We start from the raw sequence: 25,739 nt of genomic DNA, 5'->3' as shown, positions 1-25,739 counted from the left end.
ACAAAGCCCCTCTCATAGAAAATATATTTTATTTTAAAAACAACAGGATAAGTCATAACAGCTCTAAACAAACAAGAAAGAGTATTATCAATGGAGCAGGACATTTCAGAAGTCTCAGAAAGGCAGGAAATAAAGAGATATTAGCCAATTAACCAGAGACATAAAAAAAAAAAACAAAAACCCCAAATCCCACAGCTCAAGACACTTGCAGAATAAGTGTGGGTATTCCCTAGTGAGCCCTAGAGAAGCTTTAAACCCAGGAGTTAGCAGATTCCCATCCCCTTGGCTATAATTAAAGAATGTAGAAATAACAGGACAGTGTATCGGGGTCATTCATTAAAGAACTGCACTCAAAAACAGCTGGATATCCTGACTGTCCCTTCACACAAAGAAACAAAATGCGTGTGCGCAAACACACACACACACACACATACACACACACACAACAGTGGCTTTTATTTTCATGCTAACTGTTCTTTAAAGGAAGTGGCCAGTTCTGACTGGAAAGGGCTCCTAATAAGGATATTGAGGCTTGAAAGAGAAGCTGTGATGGAGCTAACTTGAGGCTTCAAAACCAACACAGAGAGAGTAGAAAAGAAAAGCAAGTCTTCCCCAAAGCAACCCCAAAGTAGCACCCTTCTTTATCTGGCAATTGTGTCATGACTGAACCCCCAACACCTGTACATTCTCTGAATTGGGGCATACTGAAGGTCCCTTTTTTGTTGAAATAGTCCATAGGATGGTGGCCTGCCTAAGCCCACTCCAGTGACTTCTCCAGTTATGCTACTCAATACTCTAGTGCCCCTCTATGACGGGGGCCGCCCTATCAACGCTCTCCATGAACTGGAGCTGCTCCTCCACCCCTACTCCCCATTCCAGTGCTTTCCTGGAGCACATGAAACTTGCACGACCTTTTGGACAGCTCTGTAGGGACTTAGATATCTTTGCTGGGGGCTAGTCTCTTTCACGGATTTGGTTTCCCCAGACTTCTACCATGCTCAGCCTCAACTCACTCCTGTTCACCTGGTGTGGCTGCTCCCAACATGTCTCAGGTCTGGTTAATTCTGTCCTGACAACCTCTTATCCTTCCACTTCCCCTGTTCCCTCTCTCTCCTCCCTGTTCTCCCAGTCAGTTGATACCTCCACAACTTTGTGGCCTCCTACTCAGTTAAAATCATCTGTTTCAACCTAAACAAAACTTTATGCCAGAAAAATACAATAGGGACTTAAAATCAGTTACCGAATGAATACATTTCAAAGTATTGTATTATGTTGCAAGGGCAATAGGTTAAGCCTTATAAGAGTTAATGTGAAGAAAAGATTTTCTTTTCTTTTTACCGATATCAGAAAACTATCATTAAGTTTATCCTAAGATTATTGAGAAGAAAAACAAGACGAAGTGGGAAACATTATAGTTCTTCCAGTGTAATAATAGGTCAAAAGAATAGGAAGGGATTTAAGTATATGTTGCTTTCCTGACTTCCTGAAATTATAATCTTTTTCACAGACCAAAATAAAAGGGATATAGTTTTTTGATGAGCATTAGCCTATTGATCACTTAAAAATACTAATGGAAGGCTAATTTATATTTTTCTCTAGCTGAACTGGCAGTTTGAAAAAAATATGCATCTGATTCAGGAGACTCTCATTTCACAAAAGGGCATTAGTGTACCAAAGCCTCTCATTAAATCCCATGATTCAGTGGGACTCTGGCTTAAAACAATAAAGAACAGATTTACAGTTTCCTACTCATATCCAATACCTTTTTCTTCTATTTAGGAGGTCATAAAGCTGTCCACAGTAGATTTCATAGAAGCTGATCCACACAAAACAGTGCCTTCTTGGCTGGGACCCTTCTAGTTGTCTGAAGATATCTTTAGCAGCCAGAGCATACAGTCCTGGGTTCTGATGAGTTCCTATCATGGTATAGGTCTTTCCGGCACCTGTCTGTCCATATGCGAAGCAAGTGGCGTTGCCTCTGGGGGAAGAATCATTTGTATTTACTTTTAAATATTAAGAGAAATGCTAATCTACACACAGATTTTTAAATGACAAAAGTCAGGTGGAAAAAGAATCCTTGACAAAATTCAGCTAGAAAATATAGAGCCCTTTAAGGAGTAGAGGGCTTTACATTATAAAAACAAGGGAGGAGGAAAAAAATTCTCAAAGCAGTACGTGAGTTTTTTTTACTAGGAATTTTTTATGGAACTGGTAAGACCATAAGACAACTCTAGAAAATAAGGAAACAAAGACCTCATGTTAGGTGCTTTAGAGGATCCTAGAGAAAAAAAAATTGTGTTAATCCTGAAAGATAAGTTTGGTGAAAGAAGTAATTGAGAATTAAATACAATAAATAATAGAAGATCATATGATAAACAGGATGGTAGTGACCACTCATATGAATACTAAGGAAGTTTAGACAGAGGTAAAATCAATTTAAGTAAAATATTTGAAGGACTCAGAAAAGAGATCTTAGGGCCTCAGTTTTCACTTTCATTGATAAATTACTGGACTACTTGATTTCCAAGATCCCTTCTAGCCCTGATGTCCTATGATTCTAAGTGGGAGTCACTATTCTTGCATGTGGATACGTGCATGTACACACAACCTGTATGAGTGTGAAAAACTGCAAAATAAGAGATGGACAGAAGAGTTGGGAGGCCAACCTGCCAGCCAAAGTATGTTTTAGGAGGAGATGAGGCCAAGATTACTTGAGTACTGTGAGGTCCTATGTACTATGTAGCCCTAGTACTATGTAGTACTAAGTAGAGAGTGAACATAATGTTATGCAGTAAGTAGCTATTGCAGACTCTTGAACAGGAATCACATGGATTAATGATAAAAGTAGCTACTTGCAGCAAGAAAAAAATTCTATGTATGGACACAGGGGAGGGAGGCTGGAGGTGGGCAGAGAGATGAATACATAGAAAGGACATGAAGCCAGATAGAAACCAAAGAAAGAATGATATGACAAGAGCAAAGTAACCATGGAAGTCTGAGAATCAAGAGATGGGAGCTAATCAGACTTAAGCTGTTTAGAAGCAGAGACCGGTTACTCCTTGTGTTTTAAACCATGGCTCCCAGCAGTGTGGGCACTTGAATACACTGGCAGAGACACAGTAAGGAAAAGAATTACAAGAGGAAAATTTGAACACACTGAAGAAGAGCTAGGAACATGAGAATAATAAAGAATAATATCCACCTTATCTTCTGAACATTTTCGTGATGAACTTTAAAAAAAAAAACAACAGATGAAGAAAGCTCTTATTACACTTTACAAGGACTAACCTAATAATTTCACCTAACTTGCAATTCTCTTTTTATTAATGTCTTAACATTCTAACTTATTTTAGAAACTTGCTCTCTCAAAAAGCACTCCCTAAATTTGGTGCATAGGAATTGAACCTGAAAGAGATTTCACTTTTTAAAAAACTTTATTTTAATTAATTAATTTATTTTGGCTGCACGGGGTCTTAGTTGCGGCATGAGGGATCTTTTACTTATGGCATGCAGACTTCTTAGTTGCAGCAATGTGGACTTCTTAGTTGTGGCATGCGGGCTTCTTAGTTGCGGCATGCAAACTCTTAGCTGCGGTATGTGTGCAGGATCTAGTTCCCCGATCAGGGATGGAACCCAGGCCCCCGCCGTTGCGAGTGTGGAGTCTTACCCACTGGACCACCAGGGAAGTCCCCAGAGACTCCAGTTTAACCTGCTCATGGAAAAAAAAAAAGTAACTTCTACACAACGACAATAAAGACAACACAGGGATTTCCCTGGTGGCGCAGTGGTTAAGAATCCGCCTGCCAGTGCAGGGGACATGGGTTTGATCCCTGGTCCAGGAAGATCCCACATGCCATAGAGCAACTAAGCCCGTGTACCACAACTACTGAGCCTGCACTTTAGAGCCCACGAGCCACAACTACTGAAGCTTGTGTGCCCTAGAGCCCATGCACTATAAAAAGAGAAGCCACTGCAATGAGAAGCCCGCGCACTACAACAAACAGTAGCCCCCGCCCGCTGCAACTAAAGAAAGCCAGCGGGCAGCAATGAAGACGCAACACAGCCAAAAATAAATTAAAATTAAAAAAAAAATTAGGGACTTCCCTGTTGGCTCAGTGGTTAAGAATCCGCCTGTCAATGCAGGGGACACAGGTTCAAGCCCTGGTCCACGAAGATCCCATATGCTGTAGAGCAACTAAGCCCATGTGCCACAACTACTGAGACTGTGCTCTAGAGCCCGCGAGCCACAACTACTGAGCCCACGTGCCACAGCTACTGAAGCCCACATGCCTAGAGCCTGTGCTGTGCAACAAAGAGAAGCCACCACAATGACAATCCCGTGCACCACATCAAAGAGTAGCACCCGCTCACTGCAACTAGAGAAAGCCCGCAAGCAGCAACCAAGACCCAACACAGGAATAAATAAATAAATTTATTTATTTATTTATTTATTTATTTAAAAAATAAAAAGACAACACAAAAAACAGGCAAATGAAGATATCTGAATGGCCAATAAGTACATGAAAAGATGCTCAGTATCATTAGACACTGGGGAAATTAAAATTAAAAAACACGAGGAAATTCCCTGGTGGCCCAGTGGTTAAGACTCCGCACTTCCAATGCTGGGGGCCCGGGTTAGATCCCTAGTCAGGGAACTAGATTTCACATGCCACAACTAAGAGCCTGCATGCTGCAACGAAGATCCAGCATGCCGCAGCTAAGACCCAGCACAGACAAAATAAATAAATAAATATTTTAAAAAAAAGCCAAACCTACAGTGAGGTACAGTTCCATTAAATTGGCTAAAATAAAAAAGACTGACAATATCAACTATGGTGAGGATGCAGAACTGCAATTCTCATACATTGCTTCTAGGAGTATATAACCATGCATGGAAAATTGTTTGACACTTTCTTATAAACATACACCTATCCAATGACCCAGCAATTCCATTTACAGGTTTTTATTCGAGATAAATTAAAAGATGTCCATAAAAAGACTTGCATAAAAATGTTCATACAGCTTTATTCATGATTCTCTAAAACTGGAAACAACAACCCAAATGTCCATTAACAAGAGAATGGATAAAAAAATTGTGGTAGGGCTTCCCTGGTGGTGCAGTGGTTAAGAATCTGCCTGCCAATGCAGGGGACACGGGTTCGAGCCCTGGTCCTGGAAGATCCCACATGCCGTGGAGCAACTAAGCCCGTGTGCCACAACTACTGAAGCCCGTGTGCCACAACTACTGAATCCTGTGAGCCTACAGCCCGTGCTCCGCAACCAGAGAAGCCACTGCAATGAGAAGCCCGCGCACTGCAACAAAGAGTAGCCCTCACTTGCTGCAACTAGAGAAAGCCTGCACGCAGCAACAAAGACCCAATGCAGCCAAAAACAAATAAAAATAAAAATAAATTTATTTAAAAAACCCATCATTATGCTATGCAAAAGAAGCCAGGCATAAGATATATATTGTAATGATTCTGTTTCTATGACATTCTAGAACAGGCAAAACTAATCTATAGTGACAGAAAGCAAGTCAGTGGTTATATAAGACCTGGGGGTGAAGGTGGGAGGATTAACTAAAAAGGGACACAAGAGAACTTTCTGGGGTGATGGAAATGTTCTATATCTTGTTCCAGGTATTGGTTACTTGGATACGTGCAACTATCAAAGCTCATCAAACCTGAGTACTTCTTAAGATCTCTTAGTTATGGCATCTTAATGTATGTAAATTATACCTCAACTTTTTTAAGTTATAAAAGTTATTTTAAAAAATAAAAGTAAAAATACTCTGAAATCAGTTACTCTAGCAGGCTGTTCAACATTTTCTACCTGTACCTGACTACATTTTGAATATACAACAGAGGCCCCTAGTACCTACTCTGTCCCATTTAATGTTTATGTGTGAATAATTATTTTAAAATTAAAATGAAACTATAGGTAGAATACATAATAATTCCTATTATCAAAAGTTCAGACTAACTACAACCACTTACACCTTCTTATTCTGAGGACTGTGATGAAATAATATTGTTGACAGGGACTTCCCTGGTGGTGCAGTGGATAAAACTCCGCGCTCCCAATGCAGGGGGCCGGGGTTTGACCCCTGGTCAGGGAACTAGATCCCATGGGCATGCCATAACTAAGAGTTCGCATGCCGCAACTAAGGAGTCCATGTGCTGCAACTAACGAGCCAGTGAGCTGCAACTAAGGAGGCTGCCTGCTGCAACTAAGACCCCATGCAACCAAACAAATAAAAAAATAAAAATATATATATATTGTTGACAGCTTATATTTTTCCACTAAGCACAGAGAATCAATATCATCAGTATAAATGGAAATCTTGCTGAATATTTCTAAATGCTTTGTGAATCCTTATAGAGACACTGAATTTTCCAGAAGAGTCTAATTTAAATTCATTAAGTCAAAACACAATTTCATGTTTAATTCAAAATAATTGAAAAACATAAGTAACATTTATAAAGAAATAAGATTTATGGAAAATAGAAAATAAAAGGCAGGAGGAGCAAATAATTTCTATCGTACCCATTGAAAATATGCTGAATGAGTGGGTGAGTAGTTTTCATGTATACATCTTGATTGGTGCACGCCTCATCAAAGACTTCATCAAAATAAAAAACATGCTGAAAAAGAAATTTGGTTTTTATAGAAAGAGACACTTTCTTGATTTTCTTCATCACTATTCTAGTTAACACATGATAAAGGCGCAAATACATTTTTAACTAATAGTAACTGTCCATGACAAACTTAGAGATAATAAGCAATCATTAACTGTCAAATGACAGGGCCTTCTTTTACTTGAGATCTCTGTAGACATGTTCTCACAATGTAATAACTAAACCACACAATTTTTGTTCTCTCTTAAGGGAAGTAAATTAAAGAGTCCAACAGTGAGCCAATCTTCCTTAGGTCTAGGAGAGGAACTGAATTCTATGGAAATTATCCTCATAGCCCACCTAGAGCCAGCATATTTGAAATTTGGGGGGAATTCTAGAGGAAGATCTTTATTCCATAGGTTACATAGCTTAATTTATAATTCCATAAATATTTATTGCTCAGCTGGTAGCATGTATATTGCAGTAGGTACTTCGAGGGGCCCAAAGAAACAGACATTACTCTACCATTACCCTACTCCACAACCTAAAGATGTGGATCCGGACAAGTATACAAATGACCACAAGGTAGAAAAAATTTGAGAGATAAAGCACATGTGGAATTCAAAAGAAAAACATAATCTCTCTGATTGGGAAAGACATTCTAAAAAAGCTTGTACTAAGAATGGGCCATGGGGGAAGAAGAGGAATTTAAGAGGTAGGGACTGAGGCAGGGAAGGTATTCTGGGCATGGGGGAAACATGAGCAAAGAGTCAAAGCAGGAAAGCACAAAGAATCTTTAGGGGACAGGGAGGATTCAATGTGTTTGACATATAGGATCTTGGCAGGTAGAAAAGTGAAATAGAAGGTGAGAATAATGAGTTAGGACTATGTTGTAGGGGTCTTGGTACACCAGCCTTAAGGGAAGGGGTAGAATGCTTATATTTAATTCAGTAAAAGTGGAAAGACAAAAAACTGTGCAAAGGAGAGGATGACCTGAGCCATTTTATTGGAAGACTAATCTGGCTTCATATTGTGAATGTATTGGAAACAGGAACACTGGTAACTCAGTGGTGAGGTTAAGAAGGGTCTAAATTAGACAATGACAATGGAAATAAAAAGGAAATGGATGCATAAGAAATTTGGCAATGACTGGTTGTGATAGCTGGGGAGAGAAAGGAGTCCAAGATGACTCCCAAATGAAAAATCATGGTAATCTGAAAGAGGAGAGATAGGAAATCCCATTAAATTGGGTCTGGAAAGCATTACTTCAGCAGCTGTAATAATTTCCATAATTTAGAGGCTCACTATGTTGGCAGCCCAACTATATCTGAGTAAGAAATCCTAATAATTTCAAGTCTGATTGTAGCATCATAATGGAAGTCTACACATAATGAATGAGAGATGAGGCCCTATCTTCTGCTACCTTCTGGGCCTGCTCTAAATATTCAGTTAAGAAAAAGTTTTATGGGCAAGTCTGGAAAAGTGGACTTGAGCCAATGCATCGCGGGTCACCATAGCCCACATTCAATTCTGTTTCACGTACCATTACATTACATTAGAATGGAAATTTTTTTAGGTCATCTGAAAGAAATTGGGTCCACAAAGTCAAATTTATCAATTAGAAAAAATCTCCAGGGAATTTTCTGGAGGCCCAGTGGCTAGGACTCCACGCTTCTACTGGAGGGGGCACGGGTTCAATCCCCAGTCAGGGAATTAAGATCCCACAAGCCGCATGGCACGACTAAAAAAAAAGAAAGAAAGAAAAAAAATCTCCAAAAGTTAGGAATTGAGAAAAAAAATGAATCTGTGCAGCATGATAAAGAGATCTGTGAACATTTAGTGCTCTGAAAAATATGATTGATTTTAAGAACAGTTAAATGTTTCTGTTTTAGCTCGGTCATAGGTAGATGGGGGTTCATTATACTTTTGATTAAGCTTGAAAATGGCAATAATAAAGAGTAAAATATATTTCTGAAATCTGACTTTAATGGACATGATTTATATCTAACTCATAACTGGTCTTTAAGAAAGGAGACAAATCCATTCTTTGCTCAAATATCACTGTAGGTTTTTATAGTTAAGTATGAAGTCAAAAGCATTTTTGGCATTTCTCAGGAAAATAAAAAAATGAACGGAAGTAAATGTGGATATACATTTTTGGGGGGTTTTCTTTTATTTCATGAGTATATGGCTATTCTTCTCTTTCTATAAGTGCTCTTGAGTAAACACCTTTGAAAGCATGTATTGACTAAAGGAATTAGTATCTTTCCTTCCAATAGGATTTAAGTACTGATTTTCCCAGTAATTTTGTATGAATCTTTCATGAAAGATATGTGAACATACAAGATTACTATTATAATTCATGTGCATCACATATGCTTTCATTTGATCATATTTTATCAATGAAGTTGGATTAACATTCACTTTAGGCAGTTCCCTGGTGGCCTACTGGTTAGGATTTGGACTTTCACTGCCGTGGCCTGGGTTCAATCTCTGGTCAGGGAATTGAGATCCTGCAAGCAGTGCAGCGCGGCCAAAAAAAAAAAAATTCACTTTAGCTTTGATATGATCAGAGTTGCATAGTTTATTTTTTAAAGAAGTTTTTTTTTAAAAGTTATAAGTGTCTTTATAAAATATCTCTGGAAAAAAACACTTAAGTAATACTGGTTGTCTTCAAGGAGGAAATGGGATTAGAGACACTCTTCATTGCATACCGTTTTGATTTTGAAATAGGTAAATCTATCCTATTCAAAAGTTCTTACTTTTTTTTTTTAAGAGTAACACTGCTGATTACATAAAAAGATTTTAAACATGGATAACAACAGATAAGAAAATCAAATTATCTGTAAATCTTACTACCACTAGAGATGGCCACTATTGACTTTGATATATTTCAGTACCATCTTTTTTTCTCTATATATATTTTTCTTTAAGAAATTGGAATGAAACACATACAGATATGTCTCCTTGTTTTTTTCACTTATTATGTTGATATCCTAAAATTTAATGGTAAGTAGAACAGCACACTATATGTATATGATCACATAAGTAACAAAAGAAGATTTGAAAGGGTAAGATGTTTAATTAAAGGACACATAAACCTATTTGAATTCCTGAATAAGTTTAAAAATAAAACCCAAAGAATCTAGTATCAATATTTATTTGCTATGTTTGCTATGAACCTCCCTTTTCTTCTTTCTACTTAAGAAAAAGGGGGAGAAAAAAGGCCTCTCAACACATATATTATAAGTATTGACAGGTAAGGACTTTGACCTATGAGAGTGAAGGTCCAAAGTTCAAACAGCAGAGAAAGTGCTAAGGAAAATATGGGTATTCAATAAGTATTGACCAACGGCAATGACAAAGAAGTAAGGTTATTGTGTTTTGGGATAATGGAAAGATACAAAAGATAAGATGATGCCTCCTTGAGGGAATTACTGCAGAAGCCTCATTAAGGCAGTCTTGGGTAGATGGTGATTGGATAGGGCTATTACCATGGCTATAAGTAGCCATGGAACTAGATAGTATTACAACTAATTGGTCATTTGGACCATCTTCAATATAAGTACCTCCCACCTAGACCTAATAGACTGTGCATTGACCAGCAATCAATAAGGCTGTTAAAGTGACTGGGCTGGTTATACAGTGGCCTAGTAATTTAGTGCCCAGAGAAAGACACAGTAGATTGCTTTGAATGTTACTGTGAAAGCCAATTTTGGTAAGCAAAGAAAAAAAAGAACAATGCAAGTGTTAAAGAGGGGAGAGTATTAACAATTTGACTTCAGTGTTAAAGGATTTATTCTAGTAGAGTAATATCTCAGCTGACTAAGGTGAATTGCTTGTACACCAGATTACTCACCACTTTTTTTTTTCTTTCTACCTGTCACTGGGTTTTGTTTTGTTTTTTTGCACCACGTGGCTTGCAGGATTTCAGTTCCCTGACCAGGGAATGAACCCAGGCCACGGCAGTGAAAAACACCAAATCCTAACCCCTAGACCACCAAGGAACTCCCAGTCACTGGGTTTTGAAGCAAGAGAGAGAGTGAATAGAATGAACATAATATGAACATGCAGGGAGGCAGATTCAGATAAGAGAAACTCTGAATTCCCAAATCTTAACATCTGGTGGATTATCCCATTTAAGATTATTCATAATTGCTTCATCATTTTAAGAGTACCTAAATTATGGTATCTTCCATCTGTGGGGTTTGCTGCTTTTATAAGAGACTGAAGGAATTATCACAAGGGTACCTATCAGCTAGGAATAAATTCCTTTCAGTATCAAACCCTTTGTCCTTGGACTCATCATGATCATTCTGGCAGGGAGTGAACATTTTTTAATGTGTTTGAACTACAGTGTTTTATTTAACCCCTTATATGTTCTATGTAAAATCATATCCCTGGGTTATATTTACTCACTGCAATCTACCTTGTACAAAGTGGCCTGTTCAGGAGCCCAATTTCCACCAAATTAAGCCTAGGCCCAAATACAAGTGAGAATCAAAATAAGCAGTTGGCTGGCAATCTGGGGTCTTTTTGCTCAAAAATATACCCTCCATCATTAAACTCCAGACTCGCACTCAGCAGAATGAGAAGTTCACACTGTGAGAGACAGGAGAGAACTGAGACTGTGTGAACATCTCATAGTTGCTTTGGTGCATACGCTCAGTGACTGGCCCTGCTTACCACCAGTTCATTATTTAAACTCTTTTTATTCCCTCATTCACTCTTTTCTGACTGAATATGTGTAATTAAGTTCACATAAAGCATGTTAAGTGACTGTATGATGCAACTCTATTGCACAAGAGTGGAGGAGTTACGTTTTTGTATCCCCCACTGCATTATATTTTTTAAAAATGAAGGTTAAGGCTTATCAATGATTTAATGCAATGTCACATCAGGAATGAATGCCAACACCCAAACCCAGAACTGGATTTTAGAATTTGTACTGCTACTCAAACAAAAAACAAAAAATTGACACTTGATAATGTTAGTTCCAAACACAGAAGGAAAGCATCATACCTGCAGAATATATTGTGTGAGGTCAACTGCTTCTTTCTTCTCATGAACAAGTAGAGTTTCTTTGTCTTCTACAGTAATAATATTAATTTCTCCACGACGTACCTCCCTCATGCCCAGAGGGCGTTTTCGAACACAAACTCTGATTTTTTCCATCTCAGTCCAAGGATTCTCCTTCTCTGAGGTGTTCTGGCTGATATATAAGTGGGTTTTATTTTTAATAATACGATAAAACTACTTAAGAGGTCAAAGTATCAGTACATTTTGCTACATATTAGGTGTAATACACGCACACACACATATACACACAATATGTTACATACTGAAGTGTTGACACTGAGTTCTTTTATTCGCTATAAATCCTCCTGATTACTTCTATCTCCTTCTCTACTCCACCCCACCCAAAAGCAGGTTTCTTGCTTCCTTTCAAACCAGTTATTATTGTACATTTACTGTTTTCTGGACCATTCAATCTAATTTCTTTTTTTAATCCTACCCGGGTTTATTAAATACCTTGAATTTGGTGGTAGGTTTCAATGTATTTTCCCCGTTTCTCCCAGGTACATTCTGGCACTCCCTTTGTCTTGTTTCCTTGCATCCTCTTTTTGCCTACCCTGATATATATTTATTTGTTAGAACACAATCCTATATTTCCTCTTCCCAGGACAATTTTATGACTGGTGCTAATTCACCACTGGTGCTAATTCACCACTAATGCATCTTTCTATTTAGATACATTTCTTCTCTGGCTGACTTCAGTGAACTCATCAACCTTAACATCCAGAATATTGAGGCAATATTCCTTGGTTGAGGAACATGCTGTGAAGCACAGGAAGCTCAGCTCAGTGCTCTGTGATGACCTAGATGGGTGGGATGGGGGGTGGGTGGGAGGAAGGTCCAAGAGGGAGGGGATACAGGTATACATACAGCTGATTCACTTCATTGTACAGCAGAAACTAACACAACATTATAAAGCAATTATACTCCAATTAAAAAAAAAAGACTACTCAAGCCCTTTGAAGCATGTTTTGTTTTTTTAACCAATGTAGAGTAGACGTCTAAAAAAATGTACCATTTTGACAGTAAGTGTGGCAAAATCTTGACAATCATTGAAAGTGAATGATGGGCATGTGGAGGCTCACTGTTCTATTTTCTCTTCTTTTGCATCTTCTTTTGCTAGATTTTTTTATAAGAAAAGAACAATTTTTTTTCTTTTTTGGCCATGTTGCATGGCTTGCGGATCTTAGTTCCCCAGCCAGAGACTGAACCCCGGGCCAGCAGTGAAAGCGCTGAGTCCCAACCACTGGACCGCCAAGGAATTCCCCAGAAAAAAAAAACAACAAAGTTTTAATGTATTCTAAAATGCTCTGGTTTTACTGCTCAACCTTCCCTAGAAGAAATAAAATATATCTGTCTGACATGCAGAGTTAATACATCTAGAGTTAGGTCTGTTCAAGATCTTAAATAAGTCAGGGCAGCCAGTTATCTAAATGCCTTAGACTTTTATTAAAGTTCTGAGTCCAGTAATTTATTTTGAACTTACCTGATTTGAGGTATCCAAAGAGAATGCTCTTTGGACAGGGATGGCTCACTAATAGGAAGCCTTAAGTTGGTGAGGGAGTTTCTCAGGGTTCTGAAACTCTGGCTCCTACTTAGGGTTTGGGTGAGAAGACAATATTGAGAATTATTGGGGAAAATGTACTTTCTTACCTCCATTTCTCTAATATAATAAGGAATGGGAAGAGTATGATAATAATGATATAAAGTGAGAAAGCTCAATTGAATAGCTTTCGTTCTGGGTTTGCCACGTACAAATCTCTGTGAGAGCACTTATCTCACTATATGGTTGCCTGTCTTCCCACTTACCCTGCCCGCTAAGAGTCTGAGAGTCTCCAGATATCCTAATTATCTTTATATCTAGGATCAGGGCAAGCAGAGGTGGTACTTTATATTTGCCAAATAAATAAAACAGCAATATTTAAACTAAAATATCCATTCTATCTAAATAAATAATGCAAAGTCACATCTTTATTCTATTTATAAATAATTCCAATTTAGATTTTTATGTGTTGTTCAATAAAAGACTAACATTCAAGGGCTTCCCTGGTGGCGCAGTGGTTGAGAGTCCGCCTGCCGATGCAGGGGACACGGGTTCATGCCCCGGTCCGGGAAGATCCCACATGCCGCGGAGCAGCTGGGCACGTGAGCCATGGCCGCTGAGCCTGCGCGTCCGGAGCCTGTGCTCCGCAAGGGGAGAGGCCACAGCAGTGAGAGGCCCACGTACCGCAAAAAAAAAGACTAACATTCAAGAAACTATTTGTTCTTTCACCACTGAGCTAACCAATAGGACAGCAACAATCCTGGCATTGATGATCATAGAACAATCTAGTCCTTTCACAACTGAAAGAAGAAAACAGTACTATATGCTCTGTGCTTTGCTAAACCAAACCAAAAAAAAAAATTTTTTTTTCTTCCAGAAACACTATATTATTCACTTATGTATTTCAAATAACTAAAGGCATTTTTACCTTTAAAATTGGGTCTTCTATTTTTTTAGAATAAAAAAACTAGTTGGTTATGAAATCCTCTGAAACCTTAGTCAATATAAGACCAGAGGTAAATACTTTGTTTTAAGGTATGAATAATAGTCTTTATTTTTTTTTTAAAGTGGCTTAAGAATGTATTTTATTCTCCACAACTCACCATCTATAACTTTTAAAATAACAAAACAAACAATACACATTAGTTTTAAAAGAATGTATTTTCTATCATATACCAAGGTTGGTATTAGGGATTACTTGATATTTCACCTCTTAGGGACCTTATTTCAAATTCTAACTCAAAGCACTGTCACTCTGACAACCAAACTCTAAACTCCATCAAAAGTGTCTTACTCTTTGAAATAACCAAAATCACCTGTCCTTCCAGGGCTGGAATTGTAGAAAGCACTCAAAATCAGGACCATATTTCAATATGTGCAGGTAAATCAATTGCTCCAAAGACCTATTTAATTCAACTAGTTGAATTAAACAGCTGTTTTTAACTAAGCTTCATGCCTCCTGGCTGAAGTGAATTTGATAGCCTTAAAAAAAATCCTGTGGATTGTGTAATTTTTGTTTTTCACTGCAGAGGCTAGTTAACTATTGATATTTTACCTTCATGGATGCATTCGATGTATCATGTTACACTATAATAATAAAAATATGTCTGCTATAGGAATAATAGCAGACCCTGGTAAGTAGCAGCTGCTTGATGCATATGAACAATATCATCTCCCAGCTGGAAAGTCCAAATTCTTCATTAATTTTGCCCTATCAAGTTACTTCCATTATCACCGCAGAAGCTGTTCACTATCATTTTCTGTAAATATGTAATAGTTGGTCTCCTCTGGTCATGGAGAAGCCTGCCCTTGCCTAAGGCTACCCTCCCTCCAAAATTAAAAAAGAAAAAAATAAGTTATTACCTGATATAGGAATGAGGGATTCCATAGTTATACCCTGAAACATGACAGACTCTTTGCATAACGGGACTATCACAATCTCCCTGTATCGGAGAAAAGTGATTTGATGAAAAGAGTGAAGTGTTAGTTTCTTCTTGTAGGTAGGAATCAGCAGCTGTGGCATTCAGAATTCTTGTTTTTGTACAGTACTGGGAATCATCTGGTAGCAAATGCTCTAGTACTTTTAGGTAACTAGACTTCTGTTCACTTGCAGATAAATGTGATAAATTGCACAGCTCAAACTGATTGTTGCTGGTAGTTCTGTTTTTGTTGTCAGCAGAAGAATCAAAATGCAGTTGCCTTCGAGGGCCAGATATAGATTTCTGAGGCTTGATGCACAGACTGCTTGTCTGTAGAGGATACTCTGGGCTACTGACTGCTTTATCTTCTTCCTGCATAATCTTAATGACTTTGATAAGTTGGAAGAGACGTTTGCGGTCGTTCATGTCATGGATTCCCAATTTGGAGTAGTCCTTCATTGTAACATTGGCTAATTCATCTATTTTCTGAAGGCCAAGGGCAGTAAAATGAGGATAATACTGTGCTAGTTCAGCTTCACAAAGACATTCATATAACCAGGATGTCATTTTTGTGAATGGATTTCTATAAACTCTGAAGAGAAAAAAAATTCATTCACTTGAAATATAGTATATACAATACAATTATTCCTTTAAAAAATGAACACCACAAAAGAAACATGCAGAAAAATCCATTCTAGCATACCAGGTTTTCAATAAATATATTTTTCTTCTAAAATGATTAAACAGCATAGTGCATAAAGATGCTTATAGTGCATTTGTAGTAACAGATGTAATTTGTCCATCTGCTTAATAAAAAGAGACTTTCAATTGTGTATACACACAGGTACATGCACACACACATAACACAAGTCACTTACTTATTTCTAGGGAGTTCCTTCCAACCTTGCAATGTCTACTTAACATATACCACAAACTACTAAAACCTTGTTCCCAACTGCTGATTGTTACAGGACTAATTTTAGATGCTCAAGTTAATGTCAAGGCATGTTGCACAACTGTTTCCCATGATTAATGAACAAAGGTTAAGAGCTCTTTCAGAATGGAAAGCAGAATTAAATAGTGGACCACAGAGGATCATAAATGAATATAACTCAGAGGAAATCACATTTGTGTTTGCTGAGTATTGGCAGAAGTTAGTTGAATAAAGAGGTAAAAACATCATTAATTTAGAACCTACTAATTCAGGATTTCAGATTATTCTAAAAGGTTGTAGATGTCTACCTATACAGAACATAAATAAAAGAATTCACCTAGGGGGACTTCCCTGGTGGCACAGTGGTTAAGACTGTGCTCCCAATGCAGGGGACCTGGGTTTGATCCCTGGTCAGGGAACTAGATTCCACATGCATGCCACAACTAAAAGTTTCGCATGCCACAACTAAGGAGCCCACCTGCCACAACTAAGACCCAGTGCAACCAAATTAATTAATTAATTAATTAATTTTAAAAAAGAATTTACCTAGGAAATTAACACTATGGTCAAGATTTTAAATGATTATACAGTAAAATGCTTAAAAAATTTAACACCAAGCTATTTAATTAAATACTAACAAATGATGTGGTAATAACACATAATCCTGGTCTACTATTAAAATCCTGGAGAACTCCCTGAGGAGTTAATCACTGTTAATCACTGTTAACAAACAGTTAATCACTATTAATCAAGTTCAAGTTCAAGAGAATATTCAAAAGTAAGTAAACTACATTTTCTCTTTACAATTTATTTTAAATAATTCAGAGTGGGCTTCCCTGGTGGCGCAGTGGTTGAGAATCTGCCTGCTAATGCAAGGGACACGGGTTCGAGCCCTGGTCTGGGAGGATCCCACGTACCGCAGAGCAACTAGGCCTGTGAGCCACAACTACTGAGCCTGCACGTCTGGAGCCTGTGCTCCGCAACAAGAGAGGCCGCGATAGTGAGAGGCCTGTGCATTGCGATGAAGAGTGGCCCCCGCTTGCCACAACTAGAGAAAGCCCTCGCGCAGAAATGAAGACCCAACACAGCCAAAAATAAATAAATAAACAAACAAAAAAAAATAATAATAATTCAGAGTTTTGGGGGGCTTCCCTGGTGGCGCAGTGGTTGAGAATCTGCCTGCCAATGCAGGGCAAACGGGTTTGAGCCCTGGTCCAGGAAGATCCCACATGCCGTGGAGCAACTAAGCCCATGTGCCACAACTACTGAGCCTGTGCTCTACAGCCCATCCGCCACAACTACAGAAGCCTGCGCGCCTAGAGCCAGTGCTCTGCAACAAGAGAAGCTACTGCAATGAGAAGCCCCTGCACCGCAACGAAGAGTAGCCTCTGCTAGCTGCGACTAAAGGAAGCCCGCGCGCAGCAATGAAGACCCAATGCAGTCAAAATTAAATAAATTATTTATTTATTAAAAAAATAATAATAATTCAGAGTTTTCAAAATTCTATTAGTTAGTTCATTTTTTTTCTTTTTGCCGTACGTGGGCCTCTCACTGTTGTGGCCTCTCCCGTTGCGGAGCACAGTCTCCAGATGTGCAGGCTCAGCGGCCATGGCTCACGGGCCCAGCCGCTGCGCGGCATGTGGGATCCTCCCGGACCGGGGCACGAACCCGTGTCCCCTGAATCGGCAGGCGGACTCTCAACCACTGCGCCACCAGGGAAGCCCTATTAATTAGTTAGTTCTTGGTAAAGCTTTTTTGTTTTTCATTGTAATTTATATTTTATCTTCACTCTAGGAGACACAGAGAAAGAGGTCAGGGCCAGGTAAAAGTGATGATTAAAGGACCTTGTGTTGGGACTTCCCTGGTGGCACAGTGGGTAAGACTCTGCACTCCCAAGGCAAGGGGCCCGGGTTTGATCCCTGGTCAAGGAACTAGATCCCACATGCCTGCTGCAACGAAGAGTTAACATGCCACAACTAAGGAGTCCATGTGCTGCAACTAAGGAGCCCACAAGCCACAACTAAGGAGCCCGCCTGCTGCAACTAAGACTCCATGCAACCAAATAATTTTTTTTTAAAAAAGGAGCCTGTGTAATAAATGTTGGAGGAAATGCTACTTAGGCTAAAGAAAAGGCCAAAGGGGCTAATAAGTAACACATTCTAAACTCATCCTGCCCTTTTCCATTTGTGGTAGATTAAAAAAAAAAGTCACAAATTCTTTGCAGGTCCTTCCATCAAGAGATGGAATTGGGCTTCCCTGGTGGCACAGCGGCTTAGAGTCCGCCTGCCGATGCAGGGGATACGGGTTCGTGCCCCGGTCCGGGAAGATCCCACATGCCGCGGAGCGGCTGGGCCCGTGAGCCATGGCTGCTGAGCCTGTGAGTCCAGAGTCTGTGCTCCGCAACGGGAGAGGCCACAACAGTGAGAGGCCCGCGTACCGCAAAAAAAAAAAAAGAGAGATGGAATTTATTTCTCCTGTTGCATCTAGGCTGGCTTTTTAAAAAAACTTTTTTAAATTTATTTATTTATTTATTTATGGCTGTGTTGGGTCTTCGTTTCTGTGCGAGGGCTTTCTCTAGTTGTGGCAAGCAGGGGCCACTCTTCATCGTGGTGCGCGGGCCTCTTACTATCGTGGCCTAACCTTCAGGACAGAAGGTTCTACCACTTCTACTTTTTACCTAAGGCAACTAAATGATTAAAAGACTCCATTAAGGGACTTCCGTGCAGTCCAGTGGTTAAGACTTCACCTTCCAATGCAGGGGGTGTGGGTTTCATCCCTGCTAGGGGAGCTAAGATCCCACATGCCTCATGGCCAAAAAACCAAAACATAAAACAGAAGCAATATTGTAACAAATTCAATAAAGACTTTAAAAATGGTCCACATCCAAAAAAAAAAAAAACAAAAAAGAAGACTCCATTAAGCCTGCTTATGTGGTTATGGAACCATTTTTTCTATTTCCTAACTCTCTACAAGACCCATCACCCAAGGTAATGGATACAATCTCAGGGTCCTTACAAGCAAGAAGAGCCTAATATATACAATGTCTTTACCAATATCACCCTGAATACTTCATATAGGTCAAAGAAGCATTTTATATAGGGATTTCCCTTGTGGTGCAGTAGCTAAGAATCCGCCTGCGAATGCAAGGGACATGGGTTCGATCCCTGGTCCGGGAAGATCCCACATGCTGTGAAGCAACAAAGCCCGTGTGTCCTAGAGCCCATGTGCCACAACTACTGAGCCCACGTGCTGCAACTACTGAGGCCAGCATGCCTAGAGCCCATGCTCCACAACAGGAGAAGCCACCGCAATGAGAAGCCCTCAAACCACAAGCTCGCCACAACTAGAGAAAGCCCGCGCAGGGCAACAAAGACCCAACACAGCCAAAAATAAATACAAAACAATAAATAAATACCCTGTTAAAAAAAACATTTTATATAACAAAGCCAATCCCATTATTTCAGCTGATGGTCATACTACCTTGATGATCTGATGAAACTAAAATTTACTAAGTTTTATTTTATGCCAAGCGCTATGCTTAAGTACTTTACATAAACTATTTTATTTAGTCTGGTTATACCAGAATTCTATTTTTAAAACCCTGTTGGGGCTTCCCTGGTGGCGCAGTCGTTAAGTGTCCTGTTTTGTGTTGGCTTAATCTGGCAACCCTATCTTAGAATCAAGTTCCACATTTGGGGCAAAAATACTTCATAGATGTTATCATGTGCTTCATAATACATCACATCAGAATACATACAAATGTCTGCAAATTGCAGACTGATTTCCTTCATTGTAAAGTTCTCTCATCAACCAATCAATCCAATGGTTTCATCCTGTTGATTGCTACCTGCCTCAGTTATTTCACTGGGGTTGCAAAATGGTGATTTTCTGAATCTATCATTCTTTGTGGAATTTTCCTATAAAGAAAAACTTTCTGTCAACAACTAGGGCTATTTGATTATCCAAAGTAGAGTTTGCACATGAAGGCGGGCATAAAAGTATTCTTTCTTTTAATTTCTAATTTTCAGAGTTAAGTAGTAGTAGTGCCCTAGTTATTTTGGATGGTGTCCAATGAATTCTTTTGGGGTTTTGCTTTTGTTTTTTTTTGAGGGGGCGAGGCAGGTTCAAATTCATTATTAACTCATGGCTTTTATATATTTCATGTGTTTCTATCAATTGCCTTAGTCTTTGAGAGCTTCATCTTGTATATTTCCTGGCCAAAACCTAAAATCAGTTTTCTTCCAAGAAACACCTATCTCTGTTTTAGAAGTAGCTGCCCTTTGTCCCACATCCAGCTAAAGGTTATGTATTCCTGGCAAGTCTTAAGCAGAGAGGGCCTGGGCATTAGGGAAAGAGGGGATAGAATAAGCACAACCACACCGGCCCTTCTCTTCCCTTTGAAGATCAGGAATAACGCTATACAGCTACAAGTAGCTAATCCAGGAAAGTCACTACTCACTTCATATTTGAGTTACTGAATAGTATTTCTAGATCAAGTTCTGACTTCAGTGTCAACCCCAAACAATTAGTTGTGGCTTCTGGGAGGCTTTATTAAGCAGGACATTGAGGCATTTACAATCACTAATAGAATACAGGATGAGAATTTGGGGGGCTGGGGAGGGCAAGTCATTTCCATTTTATTTCTTGCAGCCCTCCTTACATACTGGAGTTAAGCATTTACCATTGACATCTTTGTTGCACTGTGACTATAAGGATGTCAGTAGAGTTCCTCAACATAGAAGTGATATGATATAATAACCACTAAGAAGCGGAATGACTGGAAAATGGAATATAGATAAAAATTTTTAGTAAATTAAGTATTTCAAGTATTTTAAGAAATCTGTCTGATTTCAAATGTCCCCTACTATTACTAGTTCATAAAAATCCAGATAAAAATGACAAAGGGGTAAAGGAAGAGTTAGAGGTCAAGATGGATGATTGTTGATTTTGTTTAGTGTTGGAGAATTCCTATTATATTAGCTATAACTTTACTGGGTAACCTAGAGCAGAAAGGGTAAATATACAGCCTACAAATACACAACACAAATACCAATCCATGCTGCTTCTCTCCCCTCCTGTACAAATGGTAAATAATCCAAATCTATTTCAATTTTTTCTTTCTTTCTTTCTTTTTTTTGGCCGTGCCACACAGCATGCGGGATCTTAGTTCCCTGACCAGGGATGGAACCCATGTCCCCTTCAGGGGAAGCGCTAAGTCCTAACCACTGGACCGCCAGGGAATTCCCTCAATTCTTTCTTATTAAGCCCTGAAATAGCTTCAAGATCCCCTTTTGGGTGTGTGTGCACAATAGGGTACAAATCCATGCGTTTTGACAGTTGAATACGCCTGTGAAACCACCACCGTAATTAAAATACAGAATATTTCCATCATCCTCAAAAGATTCCTCACGCCTCTTTGCATTCCATCCTTCCCTCTGCCCCTGGCCCTAGGCAACCACTGATCTGTATGATGTTTCTGCCATTATATATAAGTTTGCTTCTCTAAAAGTTTATATAAATGGAATTATACAATATATTCTTTTTTGTATCTGGGTTCTTTCACTTAGCATAATGATTATGAGATTCATCCATAATGCACATATCATGCCCTCATTTTACTTAGGAGGAGAAAGACTGGAATGAATCAGTGAGTTGCCTGCCCAAGGTAACACAGCTCTCAAGTGACAGTTCTAAGATTCAGACTTAGGTCTTCTCATGGCTACTCCCATGTTCTTTGCACTATTCCATGCTGCCTCCTTAAAAAGTAGCTGCAAAGACAGCTCCTTGCCAGCCCCCCTAACAGGCCCTCTATCTACCCTGCTCAACAGAGTGGCTGTCTCCTGCAGATCTGTGCTGCAGCATGGAATCTTTCACAGCTGCCACCACCTGGAAAATGCCCTGCAAATCAGCAAAATCCAATGGAGGCCAGATGGGCAGGTTTTTACATGTAGGGCCCACTCACGTTCAATGCCACTAGTATGCAGAGTGCTCCTTCGTGACAAACCCAGAGACTGCTAGGTCTCAGCTGTTGGGGTAACAATCAGAAATAGAGTCTTGGAAGAAATCCAGTTGGCAGAAATTCAAACTTTCTTATCCTGGTGGCAGAGAAGATAAACTGGAAGGGGAATACATGCAACTTTATACACAATTAAGGAAGTTAATTCACATTCCAGGATGTGGATAAGATCCAACTATTTAACATGTCCCCTCAAGTTTTCCGTTCATCTACCTACACTTTGTAACTCTACCCACCTAAACTGCCTGAACCTGAATTTGGAATCAGATAACTCTCAGTCATTTAGCTGTGTAACCTTGGACAAAGTCACTTAGTTTCTCTGAGTTTTATTTCCCTCTCTCAAAGGATGTGATAAAATTATTTATGTAAAACTAGGGCGTCCCTGGTGGCGCAGTGGTTGTGAGTCCGCCTGCCGATGCAGGGGACACGGGTTTGTGCCCCGGTCCGGGAAGATCCCACATGCCGCGGAGCGGCTGGGCCCGTGAGCCACGGCCGCTGAGCCTGCGCGTCCGGAGCCTGTGCTCCGCAACGGGAGAGGCCACAACAGTGAGAGGCTCGCGTACCGCAAAAAAAAAAAAAAAAAAAAAAAATATTTATGTAAAAGTAATTTGAAAATTGTAAAGTACTCCATAAGGATGGAGCTATGCTCTTATTCAGCACTGGATCACTGTGCCTGGCATGTAGGAAGTGTTGACTTATTAGAAACAAATAGATAAAACATATTAAAAACTTTTAACACTATTAAAAGATGGTTTCTATTATTCGATTGATGAAAAGCTGAATACATAACAGAATCGAAAGGTAAGAAATTAGATATACTGAAGTAGATGTACTATACTTGCAAAATATACTAATTAATTAATAGTAATGCTATGTGTAGGCTTCTACTAATGTAATACTGTTTCATCGATGACAATTGTACAAATACTTTTCTCTCCTTCATTGGCATAAATAGTTGACATAAGTGCCTGGTTACTATATATAATGTGGAAACACTAGATGATGCTACATATCAAAAGACCAACACTTGATACAAATATAAGTCATGTGTATGTGTGGTCATTTCAATTGATTTTCTTTTAATCAACTTTACTGAGGTATAATTTATGTATAACAAACTAGACCCATGTTAAGTGTACAGTTCCATAAGTTTTGACAAATATATACCCATGTAACCACCACATTAATCAAAATACAATCAAGACAGTCCCATCAGAAAAGTTCCTAAGGCCCCTTGGCAATCAATCCTCTCCTCCACCCTTGGTCCCAGGTAATCTTTGCCTCACTTTCTGTCACTATAGATGAGTTGTATTTTCTATAATTTGTCGTAAAATAAAATCATATAGTGTCATTGTTAGTTTAAATCTATTTAACATTTAGTGACTGAAAATTTTGTGATTTTCCTTTCTTAGGCCTTTGGAAAAAAGTTAAAATGATCATACTATTTACCATAGCTCTTTTTTCACTGATCTAAATGACATCTGCTAATAAAGGAAAAAATTTCTTAAATCAGTCTAATTTAACTGAGAAAAACAAGTAGTGAAACAAATTTGAAGAAAATAGCATAATCTACTGTCGCTTGTATAATTGTCAAGATTCAATATCTCTAATAGAGGTTTTTGATCACTATAAAAGTAGAAAACTTAAATCTAAGGTCTATATATTCCTTGCCAATCAGAAAAACTGGGGGAAAATGGCCCAAGTTCTAAAGCATCCAAGCTAGTTTTAGTTTCTCAAATTTATGTGACATTCCCAAAACTTCAATTATCAAAGAGGAAAAGGAAAAAAAGGGTCAATAAATACCTCAACGACATCATTAAACTTTAATAACTTTACTGAGATATAATTCACATACCATAAAACTCACCCATTTAAAGTGTACAATTCAATAGTTTTTAGTATATTCACAAGGTTGCGCAACCATCACCACAATCCAATTTTAGAACATTTTTATCACTCCCAAAAGAAATACTGTACCATTAAATTTTAGATGTTACACTAGCATCTAACAGAGAAAGGCGCTTTTCCTAAAACGTTCACTTCTATAATTATCAAAAACAAAATTAACCATGGAAGAAATTGAGAAAATGTATTGAAGTTTTCTAGGGAAATTTGAGCTGTGGTCAAGAGCTATTAAGAATGCACAGGCTGAGTTATTTTTTACACTCTTCTAGCACAGAATGAAAATTTCAAGAGCTTCAGTTGAATAAATTAGAAGGGCATACCAAACATGTTCTAGGTGGGTGTGATGGCAATAGTTTTCAAGAAGTAATTAAGTATGTCTAATAATGCATAAACCAAAGCCAATTTCATTCTATTAAGAATCTTAGGAACTCTACCCTTACTTATTTTAAATAAAATAAACCAGCCTGTTTAAAAAAAGAAAAAAAGTCTGACTCGTTTGTACATGGATTTCATAGTATCAAATAATCTTTGTTATTTTTATAATGGTTAATTAAATAATTCCTCTTTAAAGGTGTATTTATTTTTGTTACAAAGAATACAATGAAGAGGAAAGTAAAATGTGGCTTTGGGTAACATTTATAGTAGAAAAAACAAAAGTTGAAAGCATCTGTGTGTCACAGCCTTTTTAAAAGAAAAATATTCAAAGTTATTTCAGAAATAATTCATGTTCCCAAGTTTAAAAAAATCCTCTCCATTCAACAATAAAATTTCAAATTATTTATGCTGAGCAACCCTGGAAACAACTAAAAGTTCACAAATGCCAGAAATAACCTGATCATTTGTGAGGTAATTAAAAAAAACACACAGTAAACATAACTTAAATGTAATTAATCTTAGATCAAACCTGACAAATAAAACTTACAAAGTTCTTTAAATGACCATTAAATTTTAAAATAAATATTTCTGCATGGAAAAGCATTTAAAAGGCACTTTTAACAAGTTATTTATAATCTAACTGTAAAAGTGTAATATTTATTTCTAAATATAATTCTATTATGTTAGAGGAAAAGTTCTTAATGGCAGAGAACATATAGTTGTCTAGAAAGAAAATAAGGGGCAGTGAGGCAGGTTATCTTCACTAAGGGGAAAAAGGTGTGGAAGGAGAGAATACAATAAATTAGAGAAGGCAGAGAGTTATGGAGAACTCTCAGAGTAAAGGATCATGGGGCTAAATCAGAAACACTGAAAAACAGTTTGGCATTATCTTACCAAGTTGAGTGTTCATACAGTATACAACCAAGCAACTCAACTCCTAGGTATATACCTCAGAAAAAATTCTGCATGTGTGCTTCAGGAGGCACATACAAAAAAGTTCACAGCAGCACTGTTCACAAGAGCCAAAAACAAAATAACCTGAATGTCCATTGGCTGAAGAACAGATAAATTTGGGTATATTCATACAATGGAACATTATACAATAGTGATAAAAGGACAAACCACACTAAACAATTTATCAATCTCAGAAACATCATGAAGAAAAAAACAAATCCCAGAAAACTACGTTCCTTTGCATAAGGCTCAAAAGCAAGCAAATCCAGTGTATTATTTAGGCATCTAAATACAAAATGAAGGATAATGGTTATCTCTGACGGAAGAGCAAGAAAATGGTGAACAGGAAGAGAATACAGGGATATTACCTGCTAGGTCTTAGGTATTTATTCATTTTGTA

The 25,739-nt window shown here is 38.4% G+C and overlaps 1 protein-coding gene across 3 annotated transcripts in view; it reads right to left on the bottom strand.

Moving 5' to 3' along the window:
• The window catches only part of KIF24 (kinesin family member 24), a 60,353-nt gene that overhangs the window by 27,921 nt on the left and 6,693 nt on the right, over positions 1-25,739 (bottom strand). For all 3 annotated transcript variants that reach the window (XM_081237832.1, XM_081237834.1, XM_081237833.1), the window contains exons 2-5: positions 15,100-15,747; positions 11,640-11,829; positions 6,547-6,644; positions 1,763-1,978 (exon numbers count right to left, since the gene is read on the bottom strand). In XM_081237832.1, coding sequence (XP_081093958.1) covers positions 1,763-1,978; positions 6,547-6,644; positions 11,640-11,829; positions 15,100-15,722 — 1,127 coding nt within the window. In that variant the 5' untranslated portion in view covers positions 15,723-15,747. The remainder of the gene's footprint in view (positions 1-1,762; positions 1,979-6,546; positions 6,645-11,639; positions 11,830-15,099; positions 15,748-25,739) is intronic.

This window comes from Mesoplodon bidens, assembly GCF_964165515.1.
Source record: "Mesoplodon bidens genome assembly, chromosome: 6".
NCBI classification, from domain to species: domain Eukaryota; kingdom Metazoa; phylum Chordata; class Mammalia; order Artiodactyla; family Ziphiidae; genus Mesoplodon; species Mesoplodon bidens.
Note: the sequence above shows the minus strand (reverse complement) of the source record. Positions and strands in the feature narration are given on the sequence as shown.